The sequence below is a fragment of the Epinephelus lanceolatus genome, chromosome 9, assembly GCF_041903045.1.
Source record: "Epinephelus lanceolatus isolate andai-2023 chromosome 9, ASM4190304v1, whole genome shotgun sequence".
Taxonomy (NCBI): Eukaryota; Metazoa; Chordata; class Actinopteri; order Perciformes; family Serranidae; genus Epinephelus; species Epinephelus lanceolatus.
Genome location: NC_135742.1, coordinates 28,951,263 through 28,968,582, shown reverse-complemented (window position 1 = coordinate 28,968,582; position 17,320 = coordinate 28,951,263). Strand labels below are relative to the sequence as shown.

Below are 17,320 nucleotides of genomic sequence, written 5' to 3'. Positions count from 1 at the left end.
AGAACTATGGCAATTGATTTTCAATCCTAGCTCCTACATTACAGCCTCAAAGCTCAGACCAAAATGGGAGCCTCTGGGGTTTGGTCTGTGTCTGCAGTAGGAATAAGTAAGGATTCATCCGAGTGGAACAGACAGGTAAAGAGCCCGAAAGCCAAAGTGTGTCCAAGGCCATTGATTAGCAGTAAATAAACTCATCTGACCCAGTTTTCACAAAGCCCTGCTCAGGAAAGGCACTCTGTGTTGATGGAGATGCTGTTGCCATGAACCACGCATGGTTGCAATTAGATTTGTGTGCATGTACATTTTATGGAGCAATCTTTATTTATGTAGCTGTGAAGGAGAAAAGAATTGAGAGGTAAGAGGCTGACATTTGTGTTATTGTGCGGCTTCCATTAGGGACTGAATGAAAGTTTAATGAAAGCAAATGGGATCCTGATAACGAGACTGAGAATGCACTTCTCATCAAACACTCTGTACACCTTTAACGGCAATTAAATGATGTCCTGATGCAGGCCTTCAGAAATGTATGAAATAAGCTTATCTTATGGTAATGAATCCTGGTGTTGTTGCAAGGGGGCTGCTTACAGAATGCTTATAGAAATTGTTGCACAAAATGGTGTGATGATTGTCATGTCCAAATCTCTTCAAATTAGATGTCATGTCAGGTAAGCAAACTTTGTATTTGCATATCATACAGGCTAAGGTGTTGCATACTTGTTTCTTGCAAGTTATAATTCCACTAGCTGCTTTCATTTTCCATTTTGTTCATTGCCTTGAGGTTAGAAGTCATTGTACTGCAGGTTTCTGCTGCAAAGCATAGTAGAGCGGTTGTTTTTCTTTCCTTCATGCCGTGAATTTTCCATTAGGTGAATTTTCCATGTTTACCTCGTTGTTGTTGTTAATGTGGTTGTGTTGCACATTTCCCAACAGCTGATTACTAAGCACCATTAAACAGCTGCAGATGCCACAGCTGTGCACAACTGTGCTTGTGCTGCAGAGCACAGAGAACTCTTTGGTTACTGAGTGCAGTGTTCGTAGAAAGCCACCTTTAGTTGGGATTGAACCATTTTGTGAAACAGAATAATGATGATCTTTAGACGTTCTAAAGCACAAACCTCAGTTTCTTAAGATTTTCTCTTTTTCCTTCCATCCCTGGTTTTCCACCATACCGCACCATTACTCTGGACCCACATCTGTGCCACATCAGCCTGAATTAGTTGACAATAATCCAATCAGCAAAGCACCACCCCTCATTTTCTCCTCCTGCGGCGGCCTCTGTGCTGGTAAACCTTACGTTGTTGCATCATCGCAGCCAGAGACATCCACAATGGAGCAGCACCATGATCCATTACAATTCAGCTCCACCCCCGCTTCCCCATTCAACCTTTGTACTCGCTTATAAATAGGACACAGGATATCTGTGTGTTATTATGAAGAAAGAAGACACTGGCCCACGCGTGTCCATGCACATACAGCCAGCTGTGTGCGGCCTGCAAAGTATTAGGATTTAGGGGAAATAGATCTGTTGTTTTTATGAGCACAGAAAATGATTTCCACACATCACAAGACACTTGAAGGGAATATTGCACCCATCCAGTTTATCCCAGCAACAGCATCACTGTCATATGAGTCAGTTCAAAAGCCTTTTGCCATTGTTCCATACACATGTGCTGGCTTAACTTGACTTGGTTTGACTTTGCGCATCAGCACAGCAGGGATTTGCATCTTAATTAGAACAGGACTACCTGCTTGAAGGTGTAATTCTGATGGCTTGGATGAGGTTTAAAAGTCAACTGTTATTTTGCTGCAAGTGTTTTCCATCACGCCACACCGCAGGTTAAAGAAGTGTACATACTGGAGGCGAGCTGTTTGCAGAGGAACAGTGTGGGCCTGTTGTCTGAAGCTCCTTATCTAAAATCTCACGGTGGCTGTTTCTGCCTTTACTTTCTCTCCCTGTGATAGTAGTAGACTTGTTTGTATTGAAAAAAGCTGCTAACAAAGTTCTGCTAATCTGGTGATAACACATTTAATTTCGTATAATTTTTGTACAATAAAAGTCCCCTGTTATTTTGTTATGTAAACACTTTTACTGTGAAGCACCAAAAGAAGGAAATACTGGGTTTTCATAACCAACAACTTAACATGACTCCTATATGCTGAAAGCGAACATGAAGCAGTAAAATAAAGCAGATATCTGAAAATACAAACAAGAACACAGGAGAGAAGCTAAACTCAAAACCACAGAGATTCAGTTAGAGACTTTGTAAAACGTCTTCCTCTCTGGTGTCCTGCACAGACATTAGGAAGGCTTGTTTGATCGGGGAGAAGGAGGGTGGTCAGTGGTTGGCTGTGGGCCGCAAGACGTCACCGTTTTGGAGGCAGTCAGGGATGTCTTCGGCCTGACTCCAGAAATGGTCCATCTCAGGCGTGGCGTGACACAGCATGGTTAAACTGACAATGGAAACTCAAATTTGCACAGTGTGGTTTGACTTGGCACGGGCAAAAGTGCACATGGAAAAGCCCTATTTGTGGGCTTTTATCTGTTTTGACAACTCTACTTTATTGTCTCCTTGTCCATTTCACATATCACAGACAATACACTTCCCCAGCTATTCTTTTGCTCCTTCCTTTCTCCATACATACACTTCATCCAGTTTTATTGTTTCCGCTCATGGCCTTCTTTTCTTTCTCTTGATCCAAGCTTTCCCACCCCCACCACCTTCCCTGTCCTTCTTGCTTTCCTTATGTCCTTCGCTTTCCATCTCTAAAGACGTGGCCTCTCCAGTGATCAGGGAACACTTACATAACAGGCCTATGGTAGTAACGCCTGTTCCTCAGGCTGCACCAGCTGCTTAATCACCCACAGCGCTGTTGCGATGGAGCCGCACTCATGGTTAGCAACATACACACCCATACGTGAATACACACCTGGCTGCTTTTGTTAAGTGTTTTATGTTACCACACAAAGAAGGTTCATTTGTCTTTAACTTCATATGCAGAAAATGCAAACAGAAAGATTTGACAGTACAATTACAGTACACAAGACTTACACCTTACCTTTCTTGATGGACATAGTGTCCTCGTGTTTAACATTGATGTACAGCACTCATAGACAGTAAGTGTATCTCAGTCTTAAAGACACACCAGGCTATAAAGCACAGCTAATGACCTGTGTGGTCTTTCCATGTGTTTTATCTGTTTGCAGCCCTTTTTTCCCTTCCTACAAGCTGGATGTTCAGGTTTTACAGTGCACCCATAAAAACACAGTTTCCATTGACGATTCCTGTTGTCCTCCTCATAATGTTGATTGTAACCATCAGCACTGTTTATAATCCTTTCTCTGTGTCAATATCCCTCAGTTACATGTTGATGGTTTTACAGTTTGCTGTCCTTTGTTATGCAGCTGTTTCATCTGCTGTCTCTTGTGCTCAGACATAAAACAGAAGCAAGTGGTTTGGTGACATGCAGCTTTATGGTTTGAATATGTAACAAAAATGATGGTCCCAAAATTAGATGTTTAAAAAAATCTGTTTTGGAAAAGGAAAGGATATAAAAGAAATCTGGTTTTAGGGACTGAATTAGCATATCTGAAGACCATAGTCTTTTCATCTGTCTAAATGTGTGCCTGTGTGTGAGGATGGGTTGTGCGTTTGCATGCACCTGCATACACACACACATGTTGTGCCCTGCACTCTTGTGCAGCTCTGTCTGCTGTCATCGCCCGGTTGATGGGTGTTGTGAAATGCGGGATGGCCCTGCAGTATTTGACACTCAAGTGTTTTGGGGTAATTCACAGCCTGGTGCTGTTGACCAAGAGGATTTGGTAATGACTGGGAAGTCGGAGGAATTAGAAATACCAGGGTGCCAATGATGTCATGGCCCAATGATGAAGTCATGCTTCATTAATCATATTGGGAGAGATGCTGCTGCTAATAATGATGTAAAAGAAGTTTAATTTTTAGCCCAAAAGCAATGCATTGCTCCAAAAGAATGTATTCTGTCTGCAGTATAGTGATATAACAAAGTTTATCCTGATGTTTTATAACTTTAAAATATATACATTCATATTTAAAGCATTTAGTTCTTGGACCCATAGCATTGCAGTCAACCATGAAACCTGCCAACATCAGAAACGTTTTCCTAACAGAACGATGAAGCTAGCGATGTTACAGATTCCATGAGTCTGAAACAGGCTTTAAATTAAGCGTACGTGATACTGAGGAGCTCTGCAAGTAGATAAAGTGACCGTGGAGAATTTCTCATAATGCTCACCACCCCCCTTTCTCCACAGGGCTTGTATGTGTTTGCAGTGTACTTCGTCATGCACAACCAGCTGTGTTGGCCGACCAAAGCCAGTTACACAGTGGAGATGAGCGGCCATGACAGTCCCGACTCCACCTACCAGGGAGGGGGACCCACCACTGTGGGAGGTGACATCAGCAAATCGACTCAGAATCTCATCAGCGCCATGGAGGAGGTACACACACACACACACACAAAGCTTTAACAGGCCATCACAGAGATAGACACATTTGTGTTATACATACTCCATCACTCATATATTCCATACTCTAGTGCTCAGCATTTTTATTTTGGTTACAGTGCACTTCATTTTCCACTCTTAGCTATTAGCCTAGTTATAGAAAGTTGTGTTTTTTATGATCTAGGTCTCCTGCTTGTACATTTCTACTGGTTATGAAACATTTTGCTCGCAAACATCTTTGCTACGATCTGGGGATGCAGCACCCAGTCCAAAATTCACTTCCCTGTTCAGTCTTAACCTACCATACTTATCCTGCCTGTTGTCCTTCCTAGTGTGTCAAAACTGGCAGCGTGGTTGGTGGCCGTTGGTGTCAGATTCCAACGCACAAGGCACCTTTCATCTGTATTAAGGCTGTCAGAACGAACTTCGCTATTCGAAAACAATTCGAATTATTGTAAAAATAAGCATATTCGAAGTTGGAAACTAAGGTTTGAATATTTTGAAAAAAACAAACAAAAAAAAAAACGGCGCTCTACCGTGCATTAAGTGATGTTTTTTGGGGAAATACATGACTGTCAGAGAAGCCCCGTTTACAAACAGACCTACAATCCATCTCCTCTCCTCTCGGTGGGAACCGACACCACTGCACTGACATGCCGGAGACGCTCACTTTTGCATGTGATGCAAAATATTAAAATAACGTCATTATAACACAAAGATATAAAAATGCGGTGGTAGGCCTAGGCTATAGCCTATACCAAGGAAAAATTTGAATATTATTCGAATTTTTAACATAAAAAACATTAAAAATTCGAATCTGATTTTGGGGGAAGATTGACAGCCCTAATCTGTATGACACGTACTGGGCTTTCTGCTAACTTTGATGTAGATGACATAGTATAAAAAGCAATGTAGTCATGATTATGATTGTAGCATACGCTTATGTCTTTGATTAGTTACAAGCTAATCTGTGATGGCTACATAGAAAGCAAATGAATGGTTTGAGAAAGCCTTATATCCTCTGAGGTGGTATTAAAAATTTGAGAACCACTGGTGTAGTATAAAGTGCGAGGAAGTCCGAGTAGGTTGGGGTGGTTGATGGGTCAAACAAACACAGGACTTTTACCCGGGAGACCTGTGTTCATGTCCCGTTTTTTCAACTGCATTACCTAGTAAATGTCACATAGCCTAGATCATGTCACATACATTATGTTACATAGTCGTTAACCTACTTAAGTTATATAACAAATTTAGTTGGTTGACTTAAACTATGATGTTTTTTCTAAAGTAGTTTTGTTGCCTAAACCTAAAATTGTTTGGCGACAACACTTATATTTACTGTGAACATGGAAGTTTATCTTAAAAAGACACTGTACATGCAAGTTGGTATACCTGCAGCTGGAGCAGCCACGTGACCTGCCTAGTAGCCATATGACTTGCCCACCATACTTACACGTCAGTCCATGATCAGCCCCCTTCACCCCTTGGCCGCGGAAGCTGCCAAGGTGCCATGGTGGTTTTGCCTTGTATTAGTGATAGGTGCAGTTTGTAGGGGCATGTTGTGTACTCTACAAATGGAATGTGTCTGCAGCTATACGTGTCTCTGTGCATGTAACAAGCAGAAACTAACACACCATCCCTGAGAGCGTCATAGTTTGAAGCGTAAAGCCACTGACCGAGCTGCCATATTTAACGAGGTTTGAGTAAGAATGTGTTGATATATGATGCAGTTTTCTATGCAATGAGGGGAGATAACTTACATTACGGGAGCACAATTAGTTTCACCTCCAATCATTTAGATAATCTCGCTGAGAGTTTTTTTTAACAAACTGTGTAATCGTCTGACTACTTGATTTTCTTCGCCCCACTGGGGATAATTGAGTAATACATTATCATAATTTATAGGAGCAAAAGATAAAACTAGGAAAATTAGACCAAGCTTGTAATTTTACTTTACAGTCCAGTCTTTACCTTCTGTCACTGTGTTCCACCTCCCCTCTTTTTCCCATGCCCTCATTCCCATGGCTCTATTTGCCCATTCCTGGTTGTCTCTCACACATTTCTCACATCAGCTGAGCATGACTCCACAAAGAACATTCATGCTAACTCAGACACTCACACTCTTTTGGCCCGTCTGCCGCTTCAGACTGATTCACATCATATCTGTGTAAACGGTCAGCCTTCATAACTCCCACTAAAACCCATATCAACTTCTCCTGCGCCCTTTCTGACACATCGGCACATTGCATGGAAGCACAAAACACACTGTATGCACACACATGCATGCAGTACTTTTGTAGTGACTGTGTGTCCTCAGCAACTTTGTCCCTGGAGAATACCCTATAAGGACTGAGTTGGTGAGAGGCAGAGAGAGAAGGAGAAAAAAAGGGGGCAGGTTTAACTTCATTACTCCTGGGAACTCCCCCTTCCCTCTCTGTGTCTCAATCTCTCTCCACACACAGGAATCCAGTAATCTTGTTTTATTCATGAGAGCACACTCCTGTCTCTCTGAGATTTGGCTACAGCCCAGTGAGAACTGGAACACAGATAGAGACCACAAAGAGTGGCGATGTAAGTGTGCGATGAGTGATGATTGTGGAGTGGATCGGTTGAAAGGAAATTGAAGTGAGACTAGAATAGGGGCAGGTGCATATAACTTGAGGGTTGAATATCTTATTGAAATGTTTGAGTCATCCACTCACTGCCTCTCTTCAAAGTGGATGTGACAGATCTTAGGTGCCTGGTGGTGCTTAATTCACCTCACTGGGACACGCTGTACCGGTTACAGGCCAACAAGCCTTAGAAGCTTGTACAACACACACCACACGCACACATTTATGCGTACACATGCACAGATGAGGCATTCATAATAAATGAATACAGAGGAAAACAAGGGAAGATAATGGATTCGTCTGGTTGTTGTGGAAAAAATAAGCAGGATACACGCATTCAGTGATATTCTTTTGTTGTACGATAAATCCTTGTTGTCAGTTTTCTCTTTTTATTCCACTCTCTGTCATCTTCTCTTTTTTTTGTCCCATCACTCTTGTCTTTTCCTGTATGGGTGCTTGAATAAAACGTCCCCACCCTTCCCACAAAAAATACTATTTATGACTCTAAACAAAAGGCTGTCATCTGTCTCACTGTGCTGACAGCATCATTGCCATGACGTTAGGCTGATTCAGTATGAAACCCTAAGCCCACTGACCTCTCTCTCACCCCATGAACCCACTGTGACCCTGTGCATTGGCCTTAACCCTTCAGGGTGCTCGGACAACATGCACTCTGCCTGACCCTAACTCATCACAGACATGATTACACGGCTGACAGACGCAGCATCCTCTGAATTACGTGTGTGTGCGTGTATTTGTGTGAGTGTGCGCGAGTGAATTGATGTTGAGAATGGTCGACCTGATATCGCCCTGCGTTCATGTGAAGTTAATGTGTTAGCTAACCTTTATTAACAACACATGAAGACAGTCTTTTATGTGTACTGTGATATGTAGCTTTACAAGTGCAAGTACATAAGTGTTTTATACGATAATGCACATTAACTGGTTGCAAATACTTGTAAAATTATTTTGCTATATAAATAGATTTACTATTCATTTTATTTTGCTGCTATCAAGGGAAAATCCTGCCTAACAGTTTAAAGTCAAAGTTCTATTTTTTACTATCATGCATTTTCAAGTTCTATTAAACAGGTTTCAAAAGGAATTTATTATCCCAAGCATTTAAACATCAAACACCTGTTTGCATGCTGATGTGTGTGTGCTCATATGGCTGTGTATCCATGTGCTTCAGGTGTCAGCAGACTGGGAACGAGCATCGCTGCGGCCCAGCAGTCAGCCCAGCAGTGTGTTTAAACCCAGTCCCGTGATGGGGACGTACACCACCGAGGGAGGCTTCATCAACACCAACCTGGTCACTGCAGACGAGGAATCGCAGGAGTTTGACGACCTTATATTTGCCTTAAAAACTGGTGAGGATCCCACCAACACACCCATACGCACACACTGTTATGGTAAAATTTAAAAGTGTCCTGACCACTCAAAGCCTGTAACATTACACCACATTCACCCATTCACATATACATCCTCACACTGATGGCCTAGGCTACCATACATGGTGCCACCTGCTTCTCAGTAACCATTCACAAGCTCTCACACACACAGATGGAGCAGCCATTGGGAGCAATTTGGGGTTTAGTTTCTTGCTCAAGGATACTTTTTTTTTATTGTACACTATATCATCTGTTTGACAAATTAGTTTTAAAAAGTATCTTTATTCTACTTCAAACACTTGCTGAAATTCATACGAACACAGACATTATATCTTATTTATATTGCACATTGGTTTTAGTTTATTCATTTGTTTAGGCTACTTTTTAAAAGCAGAGGGGTCCCGCAGAGGTTTAATGGGGATTTGGGCAAGATAAGCAGCAGCACAAACAAAGACCTTTCCAGCAGATTATACAGCAGTAAAAACACACAGCAGGAACACAATATATATTGAAATACCGTGTTTGTATTAATAGTTTTATGATAAAATTGTTAGAGTTTACAAGTCACTTTTGTTCACTTTCTTAACAACTTCACCCTCAGTGTTTTCATTTCCTTTTTTCTTTTAAATATAAAACATTTAACAAGATTCATTTTGTTGAAGCATAGTGTTGCAATATTTTGCACCGCAATAATTTATCAATACACAGATGCTAAGTATCATTTTTTTAAAATATAAATATTAATGTATCACATTGAAAATACAAATTAGAGTTTTGGTAGCCTACTAGAATAATAAGATAAATTGCTTTTTCATTCCACTAGATACATTTTGCTGCAATAAAAAGTTACTGAAGTGAGATGAATGAATGGAAAACTCGTGTTACATAAATTAGACTTTGACACTCTTTTGCTTTGGGGACATAATTTGCAGTTGAAAATAGCGTAATAAATTTCAATATATCACAATAAATGTTTATAGCAATACTCACCATATCGCAAAAATATCACACCCCTAACAGTTGTTGCATATTGAGTGAACTCTGAAAGCATAAAAACTTTACACACTTCTGTCAAGTACTTTTCCATGAAATATAAAAATAAATGCACTACATGCTGTAAAAAGGGTCACCGCAGTCCAATAACAATAGCCACAATAACATTTTAAAAATTACAGTAAAGGAAAAACACAACATCCTTCCAAAATAAATCGGTTTTAAGAAAAAAGATGTGATGTTAAATAGAAATGTAATGAGCTTATAAAAGTTAGACTAGAAAGAGAGAGAGCTCTGTGTGTGTGTGTGTGTGTGTGTGTGTGTGTGTGTGTGTGTGTGTGCGTGTGTGTGTGTGTGTGTGTGTGTGTGTGTGCGTGTTTGTGTGTGTGATCATCTCATAGGGTACTCATACATACAGTATCTTTAACATCCATTAGCATCAGCCATGCTTAGTCATTCCTCTGCTGCCATGGAAACCATTCTTCCTCCGTTGCCATCAATGTTTAATGAGCTGAGAGTCCAAACTGCTCACTGATATATCACCAACACACACACACACACACACACACACACACACATATCTACACACACACGCACAGTCCTCTCCTCACTCTTTGAAATCACAGTAGAGTAATTGCCTCACAGTGTCTGAATAAGAATCAGGCTCAGCTGGACATCAGCCAACAGCAGCCTCGGTGCACCGGGACACTCCTCTACTGTTAATGTGAGACATTACCAGAAATAGAAGGACTCCACTGGATTCATTTTCGCACAGCTGAAAAATAACCACTTTAAAATGAGTACAAGATAGACGTGATGCAGTGATGCTTACGTAAATCTAATTTTAGAATCTGCTGTAGGCTCATTTATTCAGCTGTTTGGTGCTGTCATTGCAAAGTGTTAGCCTTATATGCCAGCAAATTCATCTAGCAAAATCATCTTCTTCATTTTTTTTTTACATTTTTTGACAGTGAGGCTTGTGGCGAAACTGTGAACCATTCGAGGCATGCAGCAGGATCATAGTAATAAGATGAATAATCTTTGAAGCGTGGAGGTTTCTGTGGGGTTTTGGTGAAAACCTACATGATTGTTCTTGTTTTACTTTCAGCTGCAGAAATGAGTCAGTTTGTGATGCCTCAAAGGGACAGTTCACCCCAACATCTCAAATACTTTTTTTTTTTTCATTTTACTTGTAGTGGTGTTTATCAGTCTAGAGTGGTGGAGATATTGACTGTACAGATGTCTGCTTCCTGTTGAATTTAATGGAACTAGATGGCACTGTTGGTGCTAAAATCCCCCCAATACACTGAACTACACCTGCCAACTGTATAACCACACAGAAGGAAGCTAGCACCCACTGCTTGCTCACTCAGCACCCACAGATGGAGATTTCAGAGGAAATGCAGGGGACTTTTACTTGGATGTAATCAATGACATTACACCATAAATTGAAAAGGGTACAAATTGGTACATGAACATCACCAGAATGCAGGAAATGTTTGCAGGATGTTTGACGCTCCAAATTTTCTGGTAGAGAACCCCACAAAACACCCCCTGTCAGATGTGTATCTCCCAATATTGAAACAAAACCTACACCCTAGCTAGCATCACTGAGCTAGCTAACTTTAACGCTCAACCGTAGAGGACGTCGTTAATGTTTACATGCACAACAAATGAAACACTGCAACTCACACCAAAACAATGTGCACTGAATAGCACTATAGTTAAGAGAGGAAACATTTATTTTTGGTTTTGGGGTGAACTGTCCTTTTAAAGTACAATATTTTTGAAGTTGACCTCTTGCAATTGTCTGATCTCAAGAAGTGAAAATGCCAAGAGCTCTGTCTGGCTCTACCAAACAGAATTAAATACAACACAAGACAATTAATAAAGACTGACATTGAGACAGATCATAAAACAGCATGGCTTTTATATGACATAAATGTATTTTATACTTATTTTATTTTTTTAGGAGAGAGGCTGTAATGGAAATTCTTGTCTGGTGCTCAACCTTGGATTCGATTACTATTTATTGCTTTTCAGATCGTTGTCAGTCCCCGTTACTCCCCACCAATAGCGAGCGCTCCTGCTGATGGACAGCTAATCATTAAACACAGTCATTCAGCTCAGCTTTAAGTATATCCCAGTCAGCTTGAGTATCACATCATGAAAGCAGCAATAGTCTGGTCCGTTATATGGCGGTGGCTCTGGGGGAGATAAGTAGTGAAGATAGACTGACTGAACCGATAAGACCATAAAGTTAATGGGACTGAGTCAGGTCACATTAAATGTCTCTGTTAATCTCTTGGGGTTCTGGAGATGAGGAATATCTTTTAAGGAAAATAAATGAATCATTAATTATTGATATTATTGAGCAACACCGGGCGTCTCATGGCTTTGAGTCCATTACAAGTGCAGTCCCGATGTTTGATTTGACTTTGCAGAGACTCTCATAAAGTCTGCTCAGGTACCTCCGTGCAGCGTAGACCTACATGCAGCAGCACTTGAGACCTGCTGGCATGCAACCCAGGAAAACAAAACTTGTAACTATGGAGATAGCCAAATCAAAAGGCCTTCCTAACAGGTGTGAGTTCAAGAGACTTATGGGTGTTAATGAATGTGGATTAGGCTGAGAGGATAGTGTTTCGCTTTACTAAAAACTAACCTCTTAAGCTCTTATTGATTGTGTGGTGACAGCGTGAATCAGACCCAGAGGTGTGTGTTTGTCCGTGTGTGTGTTGCTCCCCATCTCAAGTAATCTGACAGTTGTAGCAGCGGGACATTCATCTTCGCCTGACCTGCCCCTGCTGTCCCGAGCTCGTGTGGTGTTCAACCCTAAATAGCCCCAGGGCTGCAGTACACAAGCCAGGGAATTTATTGGTCTCCTTGTCGGCAAACTCAGCAGTACGAAGTTATCGTTTATATTATTCAGCGTAGCAAAGACACAAGTTTGCAAGATTTAATTAAGTTGAATCAGTTGGCTACTCGCAGGTCTCTGGCATGGCCTCAAGAAAATACAATATGTACTTTTCTGTGTACAAACTAGAATGCAAACTCCAGAACTTTCTTAGAAACAATTTTCTGATGAACTGTCAACTTTTTCAACTTTTCAAGTAGTTGCTCCACCAGTCACAAGGACATTCTTCTATTTCACACTTTCCCTGGTGACCTCTGACCCCTGCTTTGTCCGTACGCGTCACACTGAACTTATAGCCTGGTTTGATCTCAACCAGTCAGTCAGCAGTAAAGATCTTCGCTAATCAGAATTATATAACAGGGCACCGTCTGACGGGGGTCAGTAAGTAGTGCTGTAATGAGGGTCTTCACACTTCATTTGGTAGTGAACCATTAACACACACACTGGAGCACCCACACACTTTCAGCACATGTACTCTACATAGTACGACTGAGAGCTGATCATTAACTGGAAAGGGCAGCTTTTTCTTATCAGTGTCAGAAGGAGCCGTGACTGCCTGAAGCGTCAAGGGTCTGCCAACTCCTCTGGTTATGTCATAGGTGCCAGAAGTCATCTTATTCTGCAGGGTAGCATTTAATGCAGTGTATTCAACACTGGACAAGGAAGCTGACGGCACCCACCTTTGGTTTGCTATGCTTTATTGACAACACTATAATACTGTGTTCAGAAAATACAATGTAGAAGTTACGAGAACATAGAAGTCAAGGACTGTTCATGGTGTTTACACAGCCAGCAACCTTTGTCATAACAGGAACATGTATTCAGTGTCTTGCTATGTTGTAGCTAATGTAAAAATAGCAAAAATTCATGAATGGTCTATCTCATAATTTGGAGAAATCCACACACAACGTTATTTCTTGCTTCTTGTTTGGCCTGCTAACTGGTTTTTCACCCTTACACATTAAACTCTCTGTAGGATCTCTCAAGATATCCTGCACACATACACATACCTTGGTGACTGTTGTATAAAATCCATAATAGCCCGAAGCATTGATACTATGGAATTGTGCCTGCTGTTTAATTTACCCTTTGACTCATAATGAGTTTCTTGTTTCAATACTTTCCTCAGGTCTTACGTCAGAGTCTGCCTATCTGATCCAAGTACTTCTTTTTACCATGACTGATCAGATACAGATACAGTATGCTGTCTGATAACACAGAGACTATCACATATAGTACTGGTTACATAATACCACATTGGTCCTAATAGGACAAGTGTGACAGATACTGCAAACACACTGCAAATGATTTGTTGTGTGGATGTTGGTGGATTGGATTGGCACTAAAGGTGTGCACATTAGGTGGTTCACTACTGTTGCAACCCAATCACCAGCAAAAGTGTTTGCACTGAATGTTTCTGCAAATCACGGGTATGTTACATTTGCAAATTATTTTGCAGCAGATACTTCGAAACTTAATGTTTCTCAACAGCACTGTGGGGAAGATGTGGTTAGGTTTAGGCACAGAAGTCACTTGGCCATGGTTAGGAAAAGATCATGTTCTGGTTTAAAACAGCCATGATTGGTGGCACAGAAGTTGGTGGAAAAGTCAGGGATGAGTTGGTGAAATATACCCAGGTTTGAAGGCTCAAATGCCGCTGGGAAACGCTGCAAAGTGCCAGGTATGATGCCACAAATGGTACTGGGAAACAGCAAGATGTGTCAGTAAAAAACACCCAAATTTGGTGGCTTAAATGACGCTGGAAAACGCCACAATGTGCCACTAAAAACACCCAGGTTTGGTTAAAAAAAAAAAAAAAAAAAAAAGTTGTGCCACAAACACTGATGGAAATTCTGCAGAGGGTCATCAAAACCACAATCAGTGTTGCTGTTTGTTAGTTTCAAACTGACTTGCAGCTTGGCATGCACCTTGCCTAGGTGACACACCATCCACTGTCGCTTAGGTGACACGTTATCCACCATCCCCTCCATCTCTCAATGACAAACTTACAAACTTATATATTATGTCACTGTAGAAATGTTGATATGATCTGTATGAAACATGCAAATGTAATATATTCATGGTTTTGAAGCACAATGCAAACATTTTCTTCTGGCCAGTGTTATGGTATATGTAATTTATGAAGAAAAAAAATCACGTATATGTACTGCAGAAATCCTTCCACATAAAGAATAACTACAAAGAAAACAATCCTGTGTTTGGATCAAAGTCTAATGTAACTTTTTTTCCCATCTGTTTTAGGGACCGGCCTTAATGTCAGCGACAACGAGTCCATCCCTGGAAGCCACGACGGAGGAAGTGTAACCAACTCCCAGATAGTCGAGCTGAGACGAATCCCCATCGCCGACACACACCTCTAACCTGCTCACCTCACTCAGATCCCCCGTCCTCTATTCTTCATATGGGAGAGGAAAAAAAATTACAACAGTATTTTTATATCATAAAATGCTTTTGCACTAAAACACACTTTTTGAATAGAACATTTTCATATAGATGTTTGATACTGTATGTGATTTTTACTGTACATCTTTTTTTTTTTTAATATATATATATATATGTATATATATATATATATATATGAACCTATACATAAATGTTTTACTAAATTAATTTTTTAAGTCCTTGATGGAGTTGTTTTCTGAATGTATATTTGGAGTTTTTTGTTGTTAGAGACCTAGCAGATGAGATATAGACAGATGTGGCCTCAGGGGAACGACTGCTGCTGAGGCTGGATATTGTGTAACATTGTTAATAAATGATTTACCATATATTTTATATTTGGCTGTGCTGATTCCATTTTTATGGCTCATAACCTGTCAGAGATGCAGTTTACTACCGGGAGGGTGATGGTGACACTTATGTAAGTGAGTCACTGTGGGGTCAGGGGTCACCACATCTTGGAGGATGGTTTGTGTGAGTAATCGCTGCCTCACGGAATTTCTAATAAACTGGTGTTGCATGTCGGAGAGGTCTGACTGCTCTGCTGGTGTCTGCAGTGAGAGCAATGAGTCAGAAAATATGAAAAAAATGTTAGCAATGCAGATCAGCATGGAGAATGTTTTAAATACTGTAAAACTTGAATGTGAGCTCTTCAGCCATATTTCAATCTGTTTCACTTCGCAGCATGCATTTTTTAAAGCGAAGGCTCGTCTTTGATCTGCTCCATGAGGAATCGTTGGGTGTGAATGTATGAGCAAATATTCCACTTTTAACTTTGACAGCAGCTTTGAACTTAATGGAATCCAAAGTCTGCTTGACCCCTTGTACCGATCTTTAAACCTCTGCCCTCCACCAGCTCGACTTCTGAACATGCTTACTGTTTGCACGAGAGGATGTTACTTTTACTGCTCACGAAAGAGCAAGAATTTGCACGAGGAAATAAAGACGAAATGAGACACAGACTACAGAGAAGCGGGAATCATGTATCCATCCATTTGTTGCCACTGTTTGCTTGATCATCACAGCTGCCTTCCCGGCTTTAGTTGAAGGTTGAGGTCATGATCCTAGCAGATAATGAGAGAGCTGCAGCAGCAGGATATGAGTGTTCTACTTGAAGATATTTTGACATTAAGGAACCAGATAGAAAATGTCTCCTTATATACCTCCCTCCTGCTGGCTAATGACTTCATTTCCCTTCCTGCAAGCAAATAGAGGCGAGACTTAAGAGGACAGACTAAAAGTAGGGAAGAAAAAATGAGTTTTCTTCTTTTACACTTTAAGTATTTTTATTTCAGAGCTGAGTCAGAGCCCATGTTTCTTAGATGTGCAATCTATAAAAACTATCGATCCTGCAGTGGGAGAGCCGAGAGAGCCTGTTTTTGTTTTTCTGTCCACCTCTGAGGCAATTTTTCACCCCTGAGGGCAAAGCAGCAAACAAACTTTGTTCACAGGAGGGTGGAGATGTTTCTATCCTTAAATAAACCACATCACGTCCCCAAACCAACAATGTTAAGTGTGTGCGCTCTCTGTTTCCTGCTTTATAAGACCCATCTTCTGTCAGGAGGAGTCTCTCCTCGGAGAATTGAAGGAAAACATTGCTGTAATGAGCAAAGGAGAGCGAAGAAGTTATTACTCCATTTAACAAGATAACACTTCTGGGTTTGCAGCAGCAAATGAGCCTGTAATAGTGCAGAGAGAACTTCTGGTTGTAATCTAGCATTTCCGAGGGGCCTGTTTCATTGTTTACCTCCTTTGAAGAAAAGCAGTTTAAGACACAAGCAATTAATTTCCATGCTTATTGCAGCGTGCCATCACGGTGACATTACAGCTCAGACATATTTCTATTATGTATCTATTAAAGTAAACTGCAGCTGACTGACTGTATTTTGTCATCAATGTTAATGAGAAATTTCAGAAGCAAAGAAAATAGATCTCCTGCAAAAGAAACACCAAGGCTTGCAGACCTTTGGTCGGGCCTGCAGATAGATAAATTACTACATAAAAACTGCTGACTGCCAGATAATCCAGTGCACATAGCATATTTTATAATACATTGTAGTTATGTAATTAACTACACTGTACATCACAATCTTATCTAATGCTGGAGGTCAGGTGTTTGACAGTGTAGCAGGCTGAGATTAGACAAATGGATCTGTAAAGTCTTCAAAAAAATCCCTTGTCAAGGTGGAGGAAAAGAATGACGTCTGCGAATAAAGAGGATTAGCTGTTCGCCATAATGTAATTATATAACAGATGGTTGTGTATGGGGGAGATGGTGACCCCTGTGCCTGGTGCTGGATGCGGCTGTCCTCCCTGGTATTCCTCCAGCTACCTGCCTACTCCTTGTGAAGGACTTTTGACCCATAGCTGTCACACGTGATGTCATGATAATCATACGCCATCACTCTCAGGGAGGTGTCTTGTCTTTAGGGTGTACCATCAGAGGTGTTGAGGTGTTGGTTTG

The 17,320-nt window shown here is 40.9% G+C and overlaps 1 protein-coding gene across 1 annotated transcript in view; it reads left to right on the top strand.

The window, feature by feature from the left end:
- adgrv1 (adhesion G protein-coupled receptor V1) overlaps positions 1–15,813 on the top strand; it is a 130,921-nt gene extending 115,108 nt beyond the window's left edge. Inside the window, exons 93-95 of the mRNA XM_033619455.2 lie at positions 4,292–4,477; positions 8,288–8,465; positions 14,659–15,813. Of these exons, the coding sequence (XP_033475346.2) occupies positions 4,292–4,477; positions 8,288–8,465; positions 14,659–14,777 (483 nt within the window). The 3' untranslated portion in view covers positions 14,778–15,813. The remainder of the gene's footprint in view (positions 1–4,291; positions 4,478–8,287; positions 8,466–14,658) is intronic.
- Positions 15,814–17,320: the final 1,507 nt, after the last annotated feature.